At 41.8% G+C, this 18,058-nt stretch overlaps 1 protein-coding gene across 1 annotated transcript in view; it reads left to right on the forward strand.

Moving 5' to 3' along the window:
- The window catches only part of col5a2a (collagen, type V, alpha 2a), a 60,481-nt gene that overhangs the window by 12,846 nt on the left and 29,577 nt on the right, over nt 1-18,058 (forward strand). Inside the window, exons 2-6 of the mRNA XM_064309718.1 lie at nt 9,022-9,234; nt 10,361-10,377; nt 10,484-10,516; nt 10,687-10,719; nt 11,127-11,180. Coding sequence (XP_064165788.1) covers nt 9,022-9,234; nt 10,361-10,377; nt 10,484-10,516; nt 10,687-10,719; nt 11,127-11,180 — 350 coding nt within the window. The remainder of the gene's footprint in view (nt 1-9,021; nt 9,235-10,360; nt 10,378-10,483; nt 10,517-10,686; nt 10,720-11,126; nt 11,181-18,058) is intronic.

An 18,058-nucleotide genomic window follows, 5' to 3' on the forward strand; every position in this document is an offset into this window, starting at 1 on the left:
CCAGCCAGCATCTAACCAGCATTTATCAGACCACCATCTATCAGACCAGCGTCTATCAGATCCTCATCTATCAGATCAGCGTCTATCAGACCAACATCTATCAGATCAGCGTCTATCAGACCAACATCTATCAGACCAGCATCTATGATATTAACATCTATCAGACCAGCATCTATCAGATCAGCGTCTATCAGACCAGTGTCTATCAGATCAGCATCTATCAGATCAGCGTCTATCAGATCAGCGTCTATCAGACCAACATCTATCAGGCCAGCATCTATCAGACCAGCATCTATCAGACCAACATCTATCAGATCAACGTCTATCAGATCAGCATCTATCAGGCCAGCATCTATCAGACCAACATCACTCCCAGTTATCGGCACTGCAGCGGCCCGTTAGCGGCAGATCCATTCACACTACTCCGCAGCCTTTGAGCAGCCGATGCTCAGCTGGACGGCCTGCTAGTGGGCCACAGCAGGGCGCACTCGTGACAAGCTGGCAGCCTGTCTGCTGTGGTGGCCACTGAGGGCAGCTGACTGCACAATCTCTCCCACACAAGTCTCAGAAAAGCGCAGCTGTGGCTAGCTGTGATTTCATGTGAATAAGACGTGACTCAGTACGCAATCCTAAACCAGGACCTCCATAAGTACGTACAGATATAATAAGTATGATTATATGCGTATTAGTATAATTCATAGTTTCATTTTTATATCTCGTGGTTATGCAGTATGCATTCTCCAATATGGTCTGCAATTATGGGACATTTATAAAATAGCCTGGGTGTTGTGGGACAGGCATTCCATTATAACATTAACAAAACATATAAAATATTATTCCATATCCACATTAAAAGAAAGCAATCTGTATTTCTGTAAAATTACTGGTCTCAAAACACACACACATCCACGCACACACACACACACACACACACACCAAACAAGCACCCATACACACACACACACCCATAAGCACACACACACACACACACACACACACACACACACACACACACACACACACACATCCAGGCACACACACACACACACACCAATAAGTACACACACACACACACACACACCAAACAAGCACCCATACACACACACACACACACACACACAAAGGACAGCTTCTTTAGTTTGAAAGAGAACTATACTTAACTATACTTAGCATGTCTCTGTTCTTTCATGTACAGCAGTTACACCACAACCTCCCTTAAATTAGATCACAAGCAAAGTACAGCCGAGTATAATCTGCTCAGAACCTGCTGAGGAGAGACTCCCTGCTTAACTTCAGCCCGTCAAGATGAGTCTCTGTGGGTTCCTTAGTGTGACATATGACTGCATTCCACCCCAGAGGAGATGGAAATCAAATAGTTGGAACTGTGTTTCTTTTGCACCTCTGCACCTTGAACTAATGCACTTGTTGTACATCGCTCTGGATAAGAGCGTCTGCTAAATGCCTGTAATGTAATGTAATGTAACTATAAATGATGCAGCTCCATCTCAGACAAGCTTGACTAATTTTCCATATTGTACAGGTTTCTGTGAAATGGACTGGTAAATGGACTGCATTTATATAGCGCTTTTATCCAAAGCGCTTTACAATTGATGCCTCTCATTCGCCAGAGCAGTTAGGGGTTAGGTGTCTTGTGCAAGGACACTTCGACACGCCCAGGGCGGGGTTTGAACCGGCAACCCTCCGACTGCCAGACAACCAGTCTTACCTCCTGAGCTATGTGCTGTGCAGCATTTAATGCCAAAGCTGTTTTTCAAATTTAGTTTACAGCACATGACATTGGGAATCAGTCTCTTTAAGTCATAATGTACAGTTTAAAATAAGTGTGTGAAGCTTGGAGTATGGATCACACCATCAGAAGCATATACTAATTGCACATAAATGTATGATGGCCGATAAACATTAGCTCAACATGTCAACTACTTCTGTGGAAAATCTCACAAAATCACAAGAACTTGAGGAACTGTTCCTCAACACCTGGACTTTTTCTATTGTCAGAAAGTGTTATTACACAACAACCGGATTGATTGACAGAATGATTTACAGATCGTTCAGCACTTAATAATTTTATTTGTGTTTATCAGAAAAAATTCTGAAATAAACAGTAAAGACAGAATTTTGCTAAAAAAAAAGAACAGGCTGTTCGCAAACGAACATGAGCATGTTACAGCAGTTCTGTAGTTTGCATTAAAAGGGACAAAAAGATCCCACAGTGCTGATGAGGTTTCCAGCTGCCTGCGGCCCGGCAGGGGAAAGCAGCCGAATGCAGACATACGATGGGAGAGAAAAGAAGCCAAATGCAGAAATATGATTGGAGGGAAAAGCAGATGAATGTGGAAATATGATTGGAGGGGAAAGCAGCTGAATGCAGAAATACGATGGGAGGGAAAAGCAGATGAATGTGGAAACCTGATGGGAGGGGAAAGCAGATGAATGTGGAGATACGATGGGAGGGAAAAGCAGCCGAATGCAGAAATACGATGGGAGGGAAAAGCAGATGAATGTGGAAATATGATTGGAGGGAAAAGCAGATGAATGTGGAGATACGATGGGAGGGAAAAGCAGATGAATGTGGAAATATAATGGGAGGGGAAAGCAGATGAATGCAAAAATACGATGGGAGGGAAAAGCAGATGAATATGGAGATACGATGGGAGGGAAAAGCAGCCGAATGCAGAAATACGATGGGAGGGAAAAGCAGATGAATGTGGAGATACGATGAGAGGGAAAAGCAGATGAATGTGGAAATATGATGGGACGGGAAAGCAGATAAATGCAGAAATACGATGGGAGGGAGAAGCAGAATGAATGTGGAGATACGATGGGAGGGAAAAGCAGCCGAATGCAGAAATACGATGGGAGGGAAAAGCAGCCGACATCAGAAATACGATGGGAGGGTCAGGGGCTTGCCTGCTCTGTGTGGTGTGAAACAGTTGGGCGTGCACAGACAGGAAATGAGCCCACAGTCAATGTGGTCATTTCTGCAGGAAACGATGAAAAACTCTCAATGCTGTGTTGGCATGGGGCGTGTCCAGCCAACCTGTAACACAGGACACCATTTAAAACCCGCTGGTACAGAGCTATGGAGTTAAGGAATGAGACTACAGTCATGCCGGTCTGTCTGTCTGTACGTCTGTTTGTCACTGTGTCTGTGTTTCCCCATCGGTCTTTCTGTCTCTTTACGCCCCTGGGATGGGGTGGGAAGGGGTGATGGGGAGGGGTTGTTATCTTTGGAACATTTTCCCATATAAACACAATAATCCCCACATAGCGGTAAATTCATATCTGCACTGTGTTTTTGGTGTTATTGCTATCAAAGAAGAGGGTGTTGGGGTATGTGACAGGACAAACAAAAAATTAATTAATTAACTTAAAACTTGTAATAATAAAAAGGAGGGAAGCCACGCCTCTTTCCTGAAGCCAGTGCAGGCACTCTGATGATGTGTCCACTTAACTGCTCCATCCCTTCCTCCCATGATGCTCTAGGGTTCTGAAACTATGAACACAATATAAAAACCTGAAACACCAACTTAGGCTCCTTGTTGAAAGCATTGAGGTGTTTATTTGGAAATGATTACAGCTGTTTGACACAGGAAAGTGCTTTACTAAAAGATAGAAGGCAAGCTTTCACCTTTATTTGCTCTTTCTTTTGTGCAAGTGCCCAGAGCGCTATGATATGATGCTTCACAGATTCCATAAACCACTGACCTGGGGGTTACAGTGTTATGATTTATATTATCATTTATGTGAAATACAGGAACAAAAGGGACATCGCATCAGAGCTCTTGCATAGTACCACCACTGCCATAACCCAAAGAACACCATTCATTAGATACGAGGACAGCTGAATTCTGAAAAACTAAAACCCAACCTTTTTAAACAGTCACCTGAAAAAAAACACCCTCACTATGACTGAATTACATATTGCCGTTGTAAGAATCAACTATATTAGTAGAAAAATGGGCCACTCGTACACAGAAAAAAAAAATTATGACGGAAAAAATGTTCTTGAAAATATGTTAATTATCTTACAGAATTATGTTTCGACACATTGCGAGTTTCATCATATGATTTAGAAGGTTCAATCATACAAGTGTCTTCTGGTGTCAGCGTAGCATGCCACGCCAAGGCGTAACTTGGCGGGATGGCATACCTGTATATGCTGTCACTAATGTTAGATACTAACAGGACACCACTGAGGTGCTACAGGCTAGCGCTAACCGTGTGCATATGAAAGTGTAATAGTGGACTCCACCAGGGCAGTAGCTGTGCTAGCGCTAACTGCGTGCATATGAAAGTGTAATGGTAGACTCCACCAGGGCAGTAGCTGTGCTAGCGCTAACTGGATGCTTATGAAAGTGTAATGGTGGACTCCACCAGGGCAGTAGCTGTGCTAGTGCTAACCGTGTGCATATGAAAGTGTAATGGTGGACTCCATCAGGGCAGTAGCTGTGCTAGCGCTAACGTGTGCATATGAAAGTGTAATGGTGGACTCCACCAGGGCAGTAGTTGTGCTAGCGCTAACCGTGTGCATATGAAAGTGTAATGGTGGACTCCACCAGGGCAGTAGCTGTGCTAGCGCTAACTGCATGCATATGAAAGTGTAATGGTGGACTCCACCAGGGCAGTAGCTGTGCTAGCGCTAACTGGATGCTTATGAAAGTGTAATGGTGGACTCCACCAGGGCAGTAGCTGTGCTAGCGCTAACCGTGTGCATATGAACGTGTAATGGTGGACTCCACCAGGGCAGTAGCTGTGCTAGCGCTAACCGTGTGCATATGAAAGTGTAATGGTGGACTCCACCAGGGCAGTAGCTGTGCTAGCGCTAACCGTGTGCATATGAAAGTGTAATGGTGGACTCCACCAGGGCAGTAGCTGTGCTAGCGCTAACTGCGTGCATATGAAAGTGTAATGGTAGACTCCACCAGGGCAGTAGCTGTGCTAGCGCTAACCGTGTGCATATGAAAGTGTAATGGTGGACTCCACCAGGGCAGTAGCTGTGCTAGCGCTAACCGTGTGCAGATGAAAGTGTAATAGTGGACTCCACCAGGGCAGTAGCTGTGCTAGCGCTAACCGTGTGCATATGAAAGTGTAATGGTGGACTCCACCAGGGCAGTAGCTGTGCTAGCGCTAACCGTGTGCATATGAAAGTGTAATGGTGGACTCCACCAGGGCAGTAGCTGTGCTAGCGCTAACCGTGTGCATATGAAAGTGTAATGGTGGACTCCACCAGGAGCGCTAGTAGAAGTGTAGCGCAACGTGTGCATATGAACGTGTAATGGTGGACTCCACCAGGGCAGTAGCTGTGCTAGCGCTAACCGTGTGCATATGAAAGTGTAATGGTGGACTCCACCTTGATCAGCCCAGATGGCTAAACCACATTTGAGCTTAAACCTCAGAGAGCAAAACCCATCAGAGCAAAAAAAAGAGAGAAGAGAAGAACAGGCATGTCTTGGGCTACTCTAAGTTTCCTGGCTGCAGTCCATGCTACACCCCAGAGAGGCACAGACTTGCGTGTGGGAGAAAATGTCTTGCATGTTGCAGCCATAAACAACAGCGTTTTTGGAAAAAAAAAAAAAAAAAAATCTATATTCAGTTGCTATTCAGATGACTTCTTACCCCAAAGTACTGAAATTATGTCCCCATTCTGACAAGATCAGATTTATGGAAATGTACTTTAACCCTTTACGGTGTGAGATCTCCAATAAGCCTTTAGAATGTTCTCAATGGAACGTTCTAATGCTGATGTAACAATCACTACTGCTGATTGAAAGCAATGGAGTTCTTAAACACTGCATTTTGAAAATAAACAAACAAAAATTCCAAAAACCCACTCTTCAAAGGGTTAACTAGGGATGCTTATAATGTAAAAGGAAACTGCACTCCTCATTGTATCATAAACAAACCTCCATAAAGGCCTGGAGTGATACCATTCTCTTTCATTTTGAAGAGTGAGGCTGGTCTGGTTAGCTGGAATAGAAGGAAGCTTGCAACCTCTCCCATCTTTTAATGCATCAGGAGTCTATAAACATGTCTGCAGTCACGTTACCCAGGATAGGGGCACCGACAGGGACTTCACGGCTCATGAAACATGTGACAATCCTGCCCGACTTCATTAGAAGCTAATTACAGAGGGACGACAGGCCAGGATGGCTTATTGATTTATGCCTACTGCCCGACACACCAGCCATTTAAAAACAAGCCCACAGATTCATCGTAAAAATTTCCTTCAGCTCTAAGTCCACACCTTACAGAGAGATGCCCCTTTTCTGAAAGGATCAACACGTTCTTAGCAGTGCAGACAAACATTTCATACTTTCAATAATTAATGTTCTATTTGAATGCTCAGAATAAAAAAACGCCATAAATGTGACGAATGGGATTATTAATATATTGACACAGACAGAATAATGAAGCAAATTTATTAAACGTATTAAATATTCTGACCGTGTCACCAAATTTCACCCTTATGGTTAAAAAAGGAAGCTTAAGCACATCTGACTCACTCTTTCCACAGACATCGGTCATTTAACCTCTAGATTCTGGCTATAACAGCAAATCCCCAAACACTGAGGGAAAGTTACGAGTATTTCCACTTCAGTAGGGGAAAATTCATAAAGCACTGCATTAACTTTCCTTTCCGGTTGACACAAAGACGAGGGTTCATCCGTTATTTTTTAAATCAATTTTCGTTAGTGTAACTAGTTTTAGACAAGAATAGACGTGTTTAACGATCGGGTTTTGCTATATGCATGCCGGGTTTTTTGTTTGTAAAAGAATTCTGTCAGGTGCACATCAAGTTCAAAGGCTGCTATGGATACGGTGTTGGGGGGGGGGCACAATTTCTCTACGTGGATCACGTTTCTCAGTCGTCATGTTTACTGGAGCTTTTACAGCGTCTGACAGAAAACAGAAATCAGAAATAAGAGAACAGAAATTGGTTTGTGGGATGGGCAGGGCGGGGGTCTCCTCCGCCTCTCTTAACGAGTTCTTACAGATCTGCGGTTCTGAAAATCAGAAGTGCAGCGGAATCCCCACTTTTAAAAGAATCACGGGGATTACAGGGGAACATACTCTTTGAACAAAAGAGCACAGATGTGAAGTCTACGCTCTGATTGTTTACGTAATGACACGTTCAGAGCTTTTTGTTTAATTCGCAGTGCGGTCTGTCGCAGTTAGATGGCATTCATTCCGAGGCAGTCTGCACATGTAAAAGCATCTATCGCTGCGTCTAAACGGACATAGGCCTACCCGGTCTGGGATAAAGCTGAGGAGACTCTAAATGCAGACACGTCACAATTTTGGGCACATCTGGAATGCGGAACAGCAAATGTTTCAGTAATAAATCTGAGATAATGTGCTTCTAATGCAAATAAAAGCTGAGCGGGGATCCTATCCTGATGTTTGCAGTGCATCTAGTCTTTTCTTTTGGCGTACAAAAGCGCTGTTTGCTCTCAAACTTGAACTCGGGTTTCAAGAGCGGGTTCCGGGCAGCACCGTTGGTTGATGCAAACGGAACGGTGATAATAAAAACTATAATAGGTCACATAAAAATGTTTAGGGAGCTTTACCTCGTGAGATTCTGGCTGTCTTTAGCCATACTGGCAGAGACTCAGCGTGACCTCCCTCCTGTTCCCACAGAGATAGCAGGAAAGGAGCTGTTGTTTACAGAAATGCTCTGACTAACTGCACAAGTGTTTTGGTAATGTGGGCCGAGAAGCAAACGATAAAATACTTCCATCCACTGTTTTCAAAAATCTTAGATTTTATTTAAAATTAACAGCTATTCAGATATACATCGTCCAACAGCAATTGCGGTTAATGCGTTACGGCCCCCAGTTCGCCAGGATAATGCATGAAACAGGGTTGCGAAGATGACATCTGTCTGTAATCTGTGTGTGTCGTGATTGAATGAATTGTTTTCATATTGTAGACCAACCTTATCTGCGGGAAGTTCAGACGCTTTCTTATTCGTGCAGTAAACGGCCATTAACCAGAAGGTTCAATGTTTTGTAATTGATGGGGAAACTAATCAAGCAATAACAGTATCAATAACAGAGCACACAATTGCTTTGAAAAGTATGTAATCACCCCAGAATTTCTTCAGTTCATTTGTCTGACACGTACGCTCAGGGGTGACACCTGGTGTTTGGAAGTGAAATAGGTCAAAGCTCTAAATTTAAGGGGCTACACCCTTCATGGGTAAATTCCTTTGTACTTTAACAATGGAACAGTTTCAGTAGTAAAACACACAGGACACACTTCATGAATGTTTTACAGCCTGAAATAAAAAATAACTGGAACTGAACAAGCCATGTTACAAAAAACACAAACTGACCATAGACTGTATACAAATAGGGACTGACACAGTGTGAGGTGTTGTGAAAGGCAAAAGCTTTGCAGCACTGATATTAAATGGCCTTAGTAAATACTAGCCAGGAGCACAATGCATAAGTTATAAAGTAGCAATACATTTCTTGTGATAAATTTTGTTCCAGATGTGTTGATTTTTTAAATTCTTCATAGAAAAAAAAATGGGGGAAGTTACTGTCATTGCTATAAAGCAGGTGTTTGAATAACTACTACTAGAGTAACATCTGCCAATAACTGACTTAAAATTTAAAGAGTTTGTCTTTCTAACAGTTTTCATCATTTAGTAGTTAAAATAAAGACTTGTGTAAGGCTATGGCAAATAATCTGTGAAAGGCCACACTTGTTTACCTGGAAACCGAAGTAGGAGTCATCACAGATACATGGGCTTCAGTATCACATGTGCTGTTTTAACACTGTTAATATGCTTTCCAGCTCTGTTGGAAAAAATGCTCAACATATTCTTTAATGCAAGTCTACATTTACAGCAGTCATTTTAAAATTCACCCACCATGATGAGTTATATTCATATAATTGCGCTTTGATGCACTTTGCAAAAGCACGTGTTTAACTGTGGGTAACTTATGGCTCAATGTTTCTCATCTTCCTGTGTGTGTGTGTGTGTGTGTGTAGGAGATGACCTGAGCTGTACAGAGAATGGGCAGATCTACACCAATCGGGATGTTTGGAAACCGGAGCCATGCCGGATCTGTGTGTGTGACAGCGGAACCATCCTCTGTGACGAGTATGCGTGTGAGACGGTGACCGACTGCGAAAATCCGACCGTCCCCGAGGGGGAGTGCTGTCCTGTGTGTGGTTCCAGCAACAGCGGAGGCAACACCAACGGTTAGTCGATACGCTGCACCTCATTATCATAACTCAGACCTGGTTAGTCGATACGCTGCACCACATACTCATTATCATAACTCAGACCTGGTTAGTCGATACGCTGCACCTCATTATCATAACTCAGACCTGGTTAGTCGATACGCTGCACCACATACTCATTATCATAACTCAGACCTGGTTAGTCGATACGCTGCACCGCATATTCATTATCATAACTCAGACCTGGTTAGTCGATACGCTGCACCACATACTCATTATCATAACTCAGACCTGGTTGTTGTACGCTGCACCACATATTCATTATCATAACTCAGACCTGGTAGTAATACCTGCCCAGAGGTTTGTTGTTCCAAACCAGGAACCTGGTTAGTCGATACGCTGCACCTCATTATCATAACTCAGACCTGGTTAGTCGATACGCTGCACCACATACTCATTATCATAACTCAGACCTGGTTAGTCGATACGCTGCACCGCATATTCATTATCATAACTCAGACCTGGTTAGTCGATACGCTGCACCACATACTCATTATCATAACTCAGACCTGGTTAGTCGATACGCTGCACCACATACTCATTATCATAACTCAGACCTGGTTAGTTAATACGCTGCACCACATATTCATTATCATAACTCAGACCTGGTTAGTTAATACACTGCACCAGATATTCATTATCATAACTCAGACCTGGTTAGTCAATACGCTGCACCACATACTCATTATCATAACTCAGACCTGGTTAGTCAGTACACTGCACCACATATTCATTATCATAACTCAGACCTGCTTAGTTAATACACTGCACCAGATATTCATTATCATAACTCAGATCTGGTTAGTCGATACGCTGCACCACATATTCATTATCATGACTCAGACCTTGATGAAAAGAAAAAAGCTATTCAAGTAGACATTTTCCTTTTTCCAGCCTGTGTTTTAGTTGCGGAAAATCTACCTTTAATTTACTGATTTATATTTGTTTTGTTACACATGAGCAGTACATTTTTAATCCATCAATATATATTAATCCACCAATGAATAGTGGGTCTGAAAACTATTTAATCTAGATTTATATACATGTGAACAAACTGTGCTTACACATCTTTTTGTCATTTCAGCTGGAAGGGTATTTAAGGTGAGCTACAACCTCTAACTTGAACTTCACAGGTGGGTTTCTCTTAGTTTTAATATGATAATATTATTAAACTGCAAAACTTTTACTGAATTATTTTGAATTTTAGGGTCAGAAGGGAGAACCTGGAGATGTGCCGTATGTAAGTACACTTCTCCAAATGAAGGAACTTGCTGATTTTCCCATGATTTCTGAATAGGTTTTTTGTGCAGATGCACAGGATAATTTGGGTTTTATCTGGCCTCGTTTAGGGATTGTGCCTGTTGGCTGAGTGTTCAGAATATGTGTTTGTTTGTCTCCTCTGCTTTTCAGATCGTCGGAATAAGGGGTCGTGCAGGACCAATGGTAAGCATAATTATGATTCATTTTACTGTCAATCTGAAATATTAATGGTAAAAACTGCACACAGCACCGACTCTTGAAAAATACATGATTTAACTGTTTTAATATTGGTGCCTCACTTGTGTGCAGATATTCACATTTAGTTTGTAACACTAGGTGGCAATAGAGTTCCACTATGCAAATACCACTTCACAATTTGGAAGAGGATTAGCTCCTAATTTAAATAAAATCAATAAGACAAATAGAACTATGGGATGTTGATTCAGCTGCATGTATGAAGAATTCACAAATTGAATGATTAACTTGAACTCATATCCGTTTGATTTTAATTGCTAATGAGCTCATTTGAAAAGTGAAATGAGAAGAGCAGAGATGACCTTTCTGTTGTCTTTTGGTTTTGATATAAACAGGGCCCTCCCGGAGCGGCAGGGTTCCGAGGGGACCGCGGGCCCAAAGGAAGACCGGTAGGGTCAATGAAACCATTCTGCTTCCTGGAAAATTCATTTTCTAAAATGTACTCCACATTTTTTCTATTTACATACATATGTTACATATCTACAGGAGAACTTTTACTGAGTAAGCAAACTGAAAAATAAAAAATTTACTGATGAGATGTAAAGTTTTATCAGTTATTGAGGAGGGATTGAGCCACTCTTTAAGTCTATTTTATCATTTGATTGTTTGTGGTGAAATGGAGCCATGTGGGCAGTTTGGTGGAGTGACAGGTGTCAAAAGGAACCAGATTCTGGAGAGCTGGGTTTCAACATAGCCTTTAACAAGGACAGTGCATGTCTCAAGTACCGTACAAGCGTACTAAAAACATTACTAGGCCATATAATACCGTACCAGAAGGAGCTTGTGACCTTGCAATATAAATGGCAGAAATCTTACATTTTTCTGATGGTAGCAACTCTGTTTCATTTAATTTGTGTGACTAACAACAATGACAGCTATCTGAATATGTGCTGCTATTCCTGAGCTTTCTCTTGAGTGTCTGAGGATGTAGCTTTCTGCGCAACGTGTCACAGAATGCAAACTGTTAGATATAATGAAACTGAGTACAATGGATTCCGTACAAAGAATGGACTTTCACCTTAAGGAGGAAAACCTCTGATACGCTTTACATCACCCTGACTACGAGTGCAACATTGCAATAACGTCTGGCAAACATACTTCAGAAAACCTGCACTCTTTCACAAAGATCTACACTGCATATTGTTTGGTAGATCAGATTAATGGGTCTTACATCACACTATTAACGTTCTATGATTTCAGACAGAGAGCAATACAGAACAAAGTGCAATCACCAAATTAAATTGCTAATCAGTTGAACTGCTATCATTGACTATTGAGCCGGAGAAGGGATTGATTGTTAGCGGATGAGAAGCAGAGACAGCTAGAGGGCTGTGATAGAATTAAAGTAAAGGTACATATCTGCATTCTCTGGCTTATACTGAATTCAATGAAGTCTGTCGTGTAGCAGTAGTAGTACATACACATACTGTTCTGTATAAGGTCCTCGACTGGCCTTCAGCACTAGGCACTGAAAAACAATGTACGACACTTTGTGGAACAAACTAGTATAACTGCGAATGTCTTCCAGCTTTCTGGATATCCTCATGCATTCCTGAAGCACATGGTAACCAAAAGAACTCTGCTTGAGACACTGTTTACTGGAAAAGTCAACATTGTCCTTTTGATGTGGTACAATTGCATAGCATGAAGTTATGTATGACCTGAACTCCAAACATTAAAATGACAAGAGGTACGACTTGATTCGCTCAATTAGAGTGACAAAAGAATTCTGGGAAAATTAATACTTCGTTTTATCTGACAAATGGGGGGCGTTTGCTTTTTGGGTTTGCTTGTGTTGGGAGGGGGTTTGTCCTTGTACAATTCAACAGACCCAGCAGGAGCGGGATGGAAGCAATCTCTCAATGTAACCGAACCCTTTAAAGAAACATATGGGACTTATGATAATTAGACTAGAGGGAACACAGTTTAAACCCCATGTGGCATGTAGCATGTATCAACTGTCGTATAGCAAGCCAACATGACACTCCATTAGTTATGAGTTTTTGCTTTTTGCTTATAACATAGACTGTTGTTAATGCTGTTACATGCGTAATTTAGCGAGTTATAAATCTGGCCTTACATAGCGTATATTGTTGTAGTGTTTGCTTTAGTTGTCGTGAGGTGACAGCCCTTTAATTCGGACCGTTGCAACCCAGTTTCATCTTCATTAGCGTCTTAGCAAAGGCTGGTGGTAATCAATGGAAGTGTTGCACTTGTTAATACTACTCCATCCAGTAATACCTCCAGTAATACCTACTCCATCCAGTAATACCTTTTTTGGTAACTGACCAATTGAAATCACATTTCCAGTGTTTCCTTATTGGCATGCAGCTGGACTGAACTTGCTGCAGCCACAATATGAACACCTGCCTTTGGTAAACGGTGGCAGGGTTAGTGAACACTAGAGTTCACTGTAGTTCCTTTTTATCTGGCTTCCTACACCATTAAACTGAAGGGAAGGGCTTGTCCTTTGAATGCGTTCTTGTTATGGTACCTGGTAAGTGCACAAAGGACGCTATTGGAATGGAAGTAATTCCATCCCCCACATTAGGCCTTGCAGGCTACGCCCCATTCCTACACACCAGCGAGCGTCTGGCACTGACCAGAGATGTTCACTCCGTACAGACACTGACGTCTGTCACCACACGTAAGCCCACAAAGTTCCCATACAACCCAGACGCACAGCAAAGCCACACACTTTGTGCATTTCTTTCTTCATCCTTCTTGATCTTGAACTACACCCACCTTTCCTTAATTCTCCATTGGAACTTACATCCTCTGAAATGCTCAAACCCCTCCCTAGTTATTCATGTCCCTGTTAAGTGCTACGCGTATTACAAGTACTTAGCATCTGTGCTTGTGTGAGGATAATTCAGCCAATGCAACATGCGTGAAAAGTTTATTTGGATGCCATCATTATTTCCTGTGGATGCCAGGTTCAGAGATTTCCCCGTAGCTTCCAAACACATCTCTCACACATAGGCCACACTGTAGAGCAGTGCTGGAGGAGTCACACACACACACACACACAAGAATTTATTGCTGTACTTGTGAGGACTTCCCATTGACTACATTCATTCCGTAACCCCTAACCCTTACCCTAACCCAAACCCCAACCACTACATGCTTAACCCTAACCCTAACCTTAACCTAACTGTAACCCTAACCCTAACCCTGAGTCCTAACCCTAAAACAGCCTCTTGAACTTGTGGGGACCAGCAAAAGTTCCCCACCTTGCATAATTTTTCTCATCTTTCTATCCTTGTGGGGATATTTGGTTCTCACAAAGATAGTAATACATGTCCACGCACACACACACACACACATGCACACACACACAGTCCACTGTACAGCAGTGCTGGGGGAGAACACAGTGCTGGCAGTCAGTGACAGAAGTTCAGAGGTTCCAAACCTGTATGGAGCTCATGGTACGTTCCAAAAGAGAATGGCCATCCTGGTCAAATTCCTTTGAATGAATGACTTTCTGGCCACCTAATCATCCACTACATCTGATTGGCTGCACATTCCCTTGCATTCCAGACCCACTTATACTTCCCAGGTCATCACAGCAAAAGAGAATTGAGTTCCCAGTTGGCCAACCCGTTTAAATACTTAAATAAAGGTAAAATAATAATAATAATAATAATAATAATAATAATAATAATAATAATAATCAGACAGATAGACACAGTCAGACAGACAGACTGACAAAATCAGGTAGACAGACAGATTGCAGTCTGACAGGTGGACAGACTGGAAGAGACAGACAGACAGATGCAGACAGTAAGACAGACAGACACAGTCAGATAGACTGACAGAGGCAGACAGCTAGCCCAACAGAGAGACAGGCAGACAGACAGAGAGACGTGCAGACGGACTGACAGAGACAGATGGACAGATACAGTTAGACAGACAGACAGACAGACAGATAGAGAGATGACAGAGATAGACAAAACAGACAGACAGACAGACAGGCTTACAGACTGACAGAGACTGATAGTTAGTCTGACAGACACAGTCAGACAGATAGAGAGACAAAGAGACTGACATGCAGACAGACTGAGCGACAGGCGGACAGACTGACAGACAGATGGACGAATACAGTTAGACAGACTGACAGAAAAACAGATACAGAGACAGGTGACCTGTTTGATAACTGGGTTAACTGTTAGTTAACAATAAAGCCTAGTCAGATAGCTGGCTGTTTTGCTAGCTAACTGCGTGACAGCTGATCTGTCTAGCTAACAGCCAAGGTATATACGGCATGTGCATTTTAGAAACCAAAGAGTGGCAATCTTAATCATTTGGCCGAATGCTACCCTGAGTCAAAATTTCAAATGGCAAACATTACTGGCTGGTTAGAGAAATGCTGTTGCTTGAGCTGGTACATACGTAGCCATTAGACTAGTAGCACCACTCTGTCTGTGGTAACAAGCAGTGGTGGGAACTGATTCCAGATTCTGGGAAACTGGGAATCTGGAATAGACTCCTTTCATAAGGCGTAACCATGCATGCACCATGGCTTATATTGAAGGTGCCCTGTAACCAAGGGCTCATTTTAATCTTTGAGAGCAAAGCACCATTAAGGGTAGCAAAAAAACTTGACAAAGTTGATGAGCAGTATTCAGTATTCTTAGAGTTTTGTGATGAAAAAGGAAGAGTACAGAATAAACTGCACGCTCCATATATTCCCATATTTTGAAACAGAATTGGCTTCCAATCAGCACTAGTACTCCCAACATTAATGTGAGGACTGGGGATAAGCCATCTTCATTCTGAAACACTCAGTAAGCATGACACGTATCCTTTCAAATAAAACAAACCTGAACATAACCATCTGCTTCCCCCTTTATTTACTCTCTCTGAAGATGGCTCCCTTGCTAACTGATAATAAACAAATAAGCACTAATTGGTTATAGAGATAAGGAGCCAGCAGTAAAACGATCTGATTCCCTCTGTAATTAGACTGGGTGTTTACTTGCTACAACAGCAAAACATGTCTGTGAAATGAAATGACCTTGCGAAAAAGATACGATTCGAAACCTGGATGTCAGGACAAGCAGCTGGTTCTCAGTGTTGGCTACTGATTGAGTCAGACTCAAGAGTAGGCTGTTTATTGTGTTTTAAACAGCTTTTTGTGCTGTTGGCTGTTGGCAGGCCATTTTTAATGACAACTAATAATGCACCCAGTTAACTCAGAGACATGTTCCACGTACAGTTTAATTTTCAATGCTGATTGAAACCCATCACCTTTTGCTGACTACCTGGCTCCTACTGTTCTTGTTTCAATGTTGAGTGACATCTGTTCAGATGTACAGTAGCCAGTAAGTAGAATGACAGGTGCCAGTCATTCACTAAATGCCATCTCTCTGTTATTGTCTAAAATATGCTTGATTGGCAGAGGGCATGTAGATGAATGTAGATGACGTTTATTCCCCAACATTAAAGAGTGCATGAAACTTAGTACAACCTTAGAACATTTTATGTAATTAGTTTCTGTATTACAGTATAGTTCGGTATAGTGTTCACAGTTAAAAACTACAGGTTCATGAAGTATGTGTTCATTTGTCCTGATCTTCATGTGATATACTCAAAGTTTCGTTATTGTAAATTATGTTTTAGTACTCCTAAGGTTGTAAAGTTATAATGTAAAACATCAGTTAATCAAAACATGGTGTGCTTAGATACAGTATGCCTTATCAAGTGTGTAACTTTCAAGCACAGAATACAAAAGTCATACAAATGATTTTATATAAACACAGACTGAGTGATTTATCTCATTGATGTGACACAAAATATGAAGAAATCAAATGATCGCATGATTTGGCAAGATGACAAATCACAGTTACCAAGTTACAGTACATGAACAAATGTAGGAAAACATGTGTAGCATTGCTTTGGATTATTTCTTGTTTAATTTCTGTGAAATGTACTAGAGAAAGTAATTTGTAGCTTGGCATCACTTTGATATGATGACTTGGTACACAGCCAGGCTTTACAAATTGTGTTTTCTCAAATGTAGCCAATAGGCTTAAAGCTTAAAATTACAGCTAAAAATGTTATATATGAGAAATTTGGGTTTTCATTTTGATAACTTTTTTTGAGATACACTACATGGCCAAAAGTATGTGGACACCTGGCATCCAACATCTCATTCAAGATGATGGGCATTAATATAGAGTTGGTCCACCCTTCTGGTATAACAACCTCCTCTCTTCTGTGAAGGCTTTATACTAGATGTTGGAGCATTTCTGCAGGGACTGCAGCCAGAAGAGCATTAGTGAGGTTGGCCACTGATTGGGTGATTAGGCCTGGCTCGCCATTGGCTTTCCAGTTGATCCCAAAGGTGTTGGATGGGGTTGAGTTCAGGGCTGTATGCAGGCCAGTCAAATTCGTCCAAATCGTTCTTGGCAAAACCATTTATATGTGGACCTCACTGTGTGCCTGGAGGCAATGTCATGCTGAAACAGGAAAGGACCAACCCCAAAATGTTGGGGAAGCACAGAATCACCAACATATAATTGTATGCTGTACAATTGATATTTGCCTTTACTGGGACCAAGGGGCCAACACATACTATGAAAACAGCCCCAGACCAGGGGGTGTCCTGATACGTCCAATTAAATGAGAAGATTCAGTAAGCCTTCAAAGAGATGCAGATTTCTGGGGTTTTTTTCGTTCTGAAATTGGGATATTGAGCATGCAGCATGACCTAGGCCCACATTTTAATTCAACAAGGTAGCCAATTAGCAGAGTCATTCTGAAACAGACAAAACAATGAAAAAGAAAAAAACAATGAACAAGTCATAAAATGGCTAATATTATCAGTGGTTCAACCTATTCTGGGGGTCAATGAAGCCAGACTTTTACATCACTATCCATAGCCCTAACCTTTACCAATAATATGGTTACATTTAACCCGCAGGCTAATGACCATGTCATAAAATAAAAGTTGTTAGCTTCAATCTGTGATAGTCCATTACAGGCTTTAGCAGATGGTGTCCAGAGCGACTTACGTAGCATGTACATTGCATCCATTTATACAGCTGGATACATACCGAAGCAATGCAGGTTATGTAGTTTGCTCAAGGGTACAATGGCAGTGTTCCACTCAGCAATCGAACCTGTGACTTCTAGGTTACAAGACCAATTCCTTACCCATTATACTACACTATATATATAAACAGCGCCTTCATTTCAGGGTGTCATAATGTTTGAGACAAACTATGTCACTGGTGTTTCTGATTAGTCAGGTGTGCTGCATTGC

Source organism: Anguilla rostrata, chromosome 15 (assembly GCF_018555375.3).
Source record: "Anguilla rostrata isolate EN2019 chromosome 15, ASM1855537v3, whole genome shotgun sequence".
Lineage (NCBI taxonomy): Eukaryota > Metazoa > Chordata > Actinopteri > Anguilliformes > Anguillidae > Anguilla > Anguilla rostrata.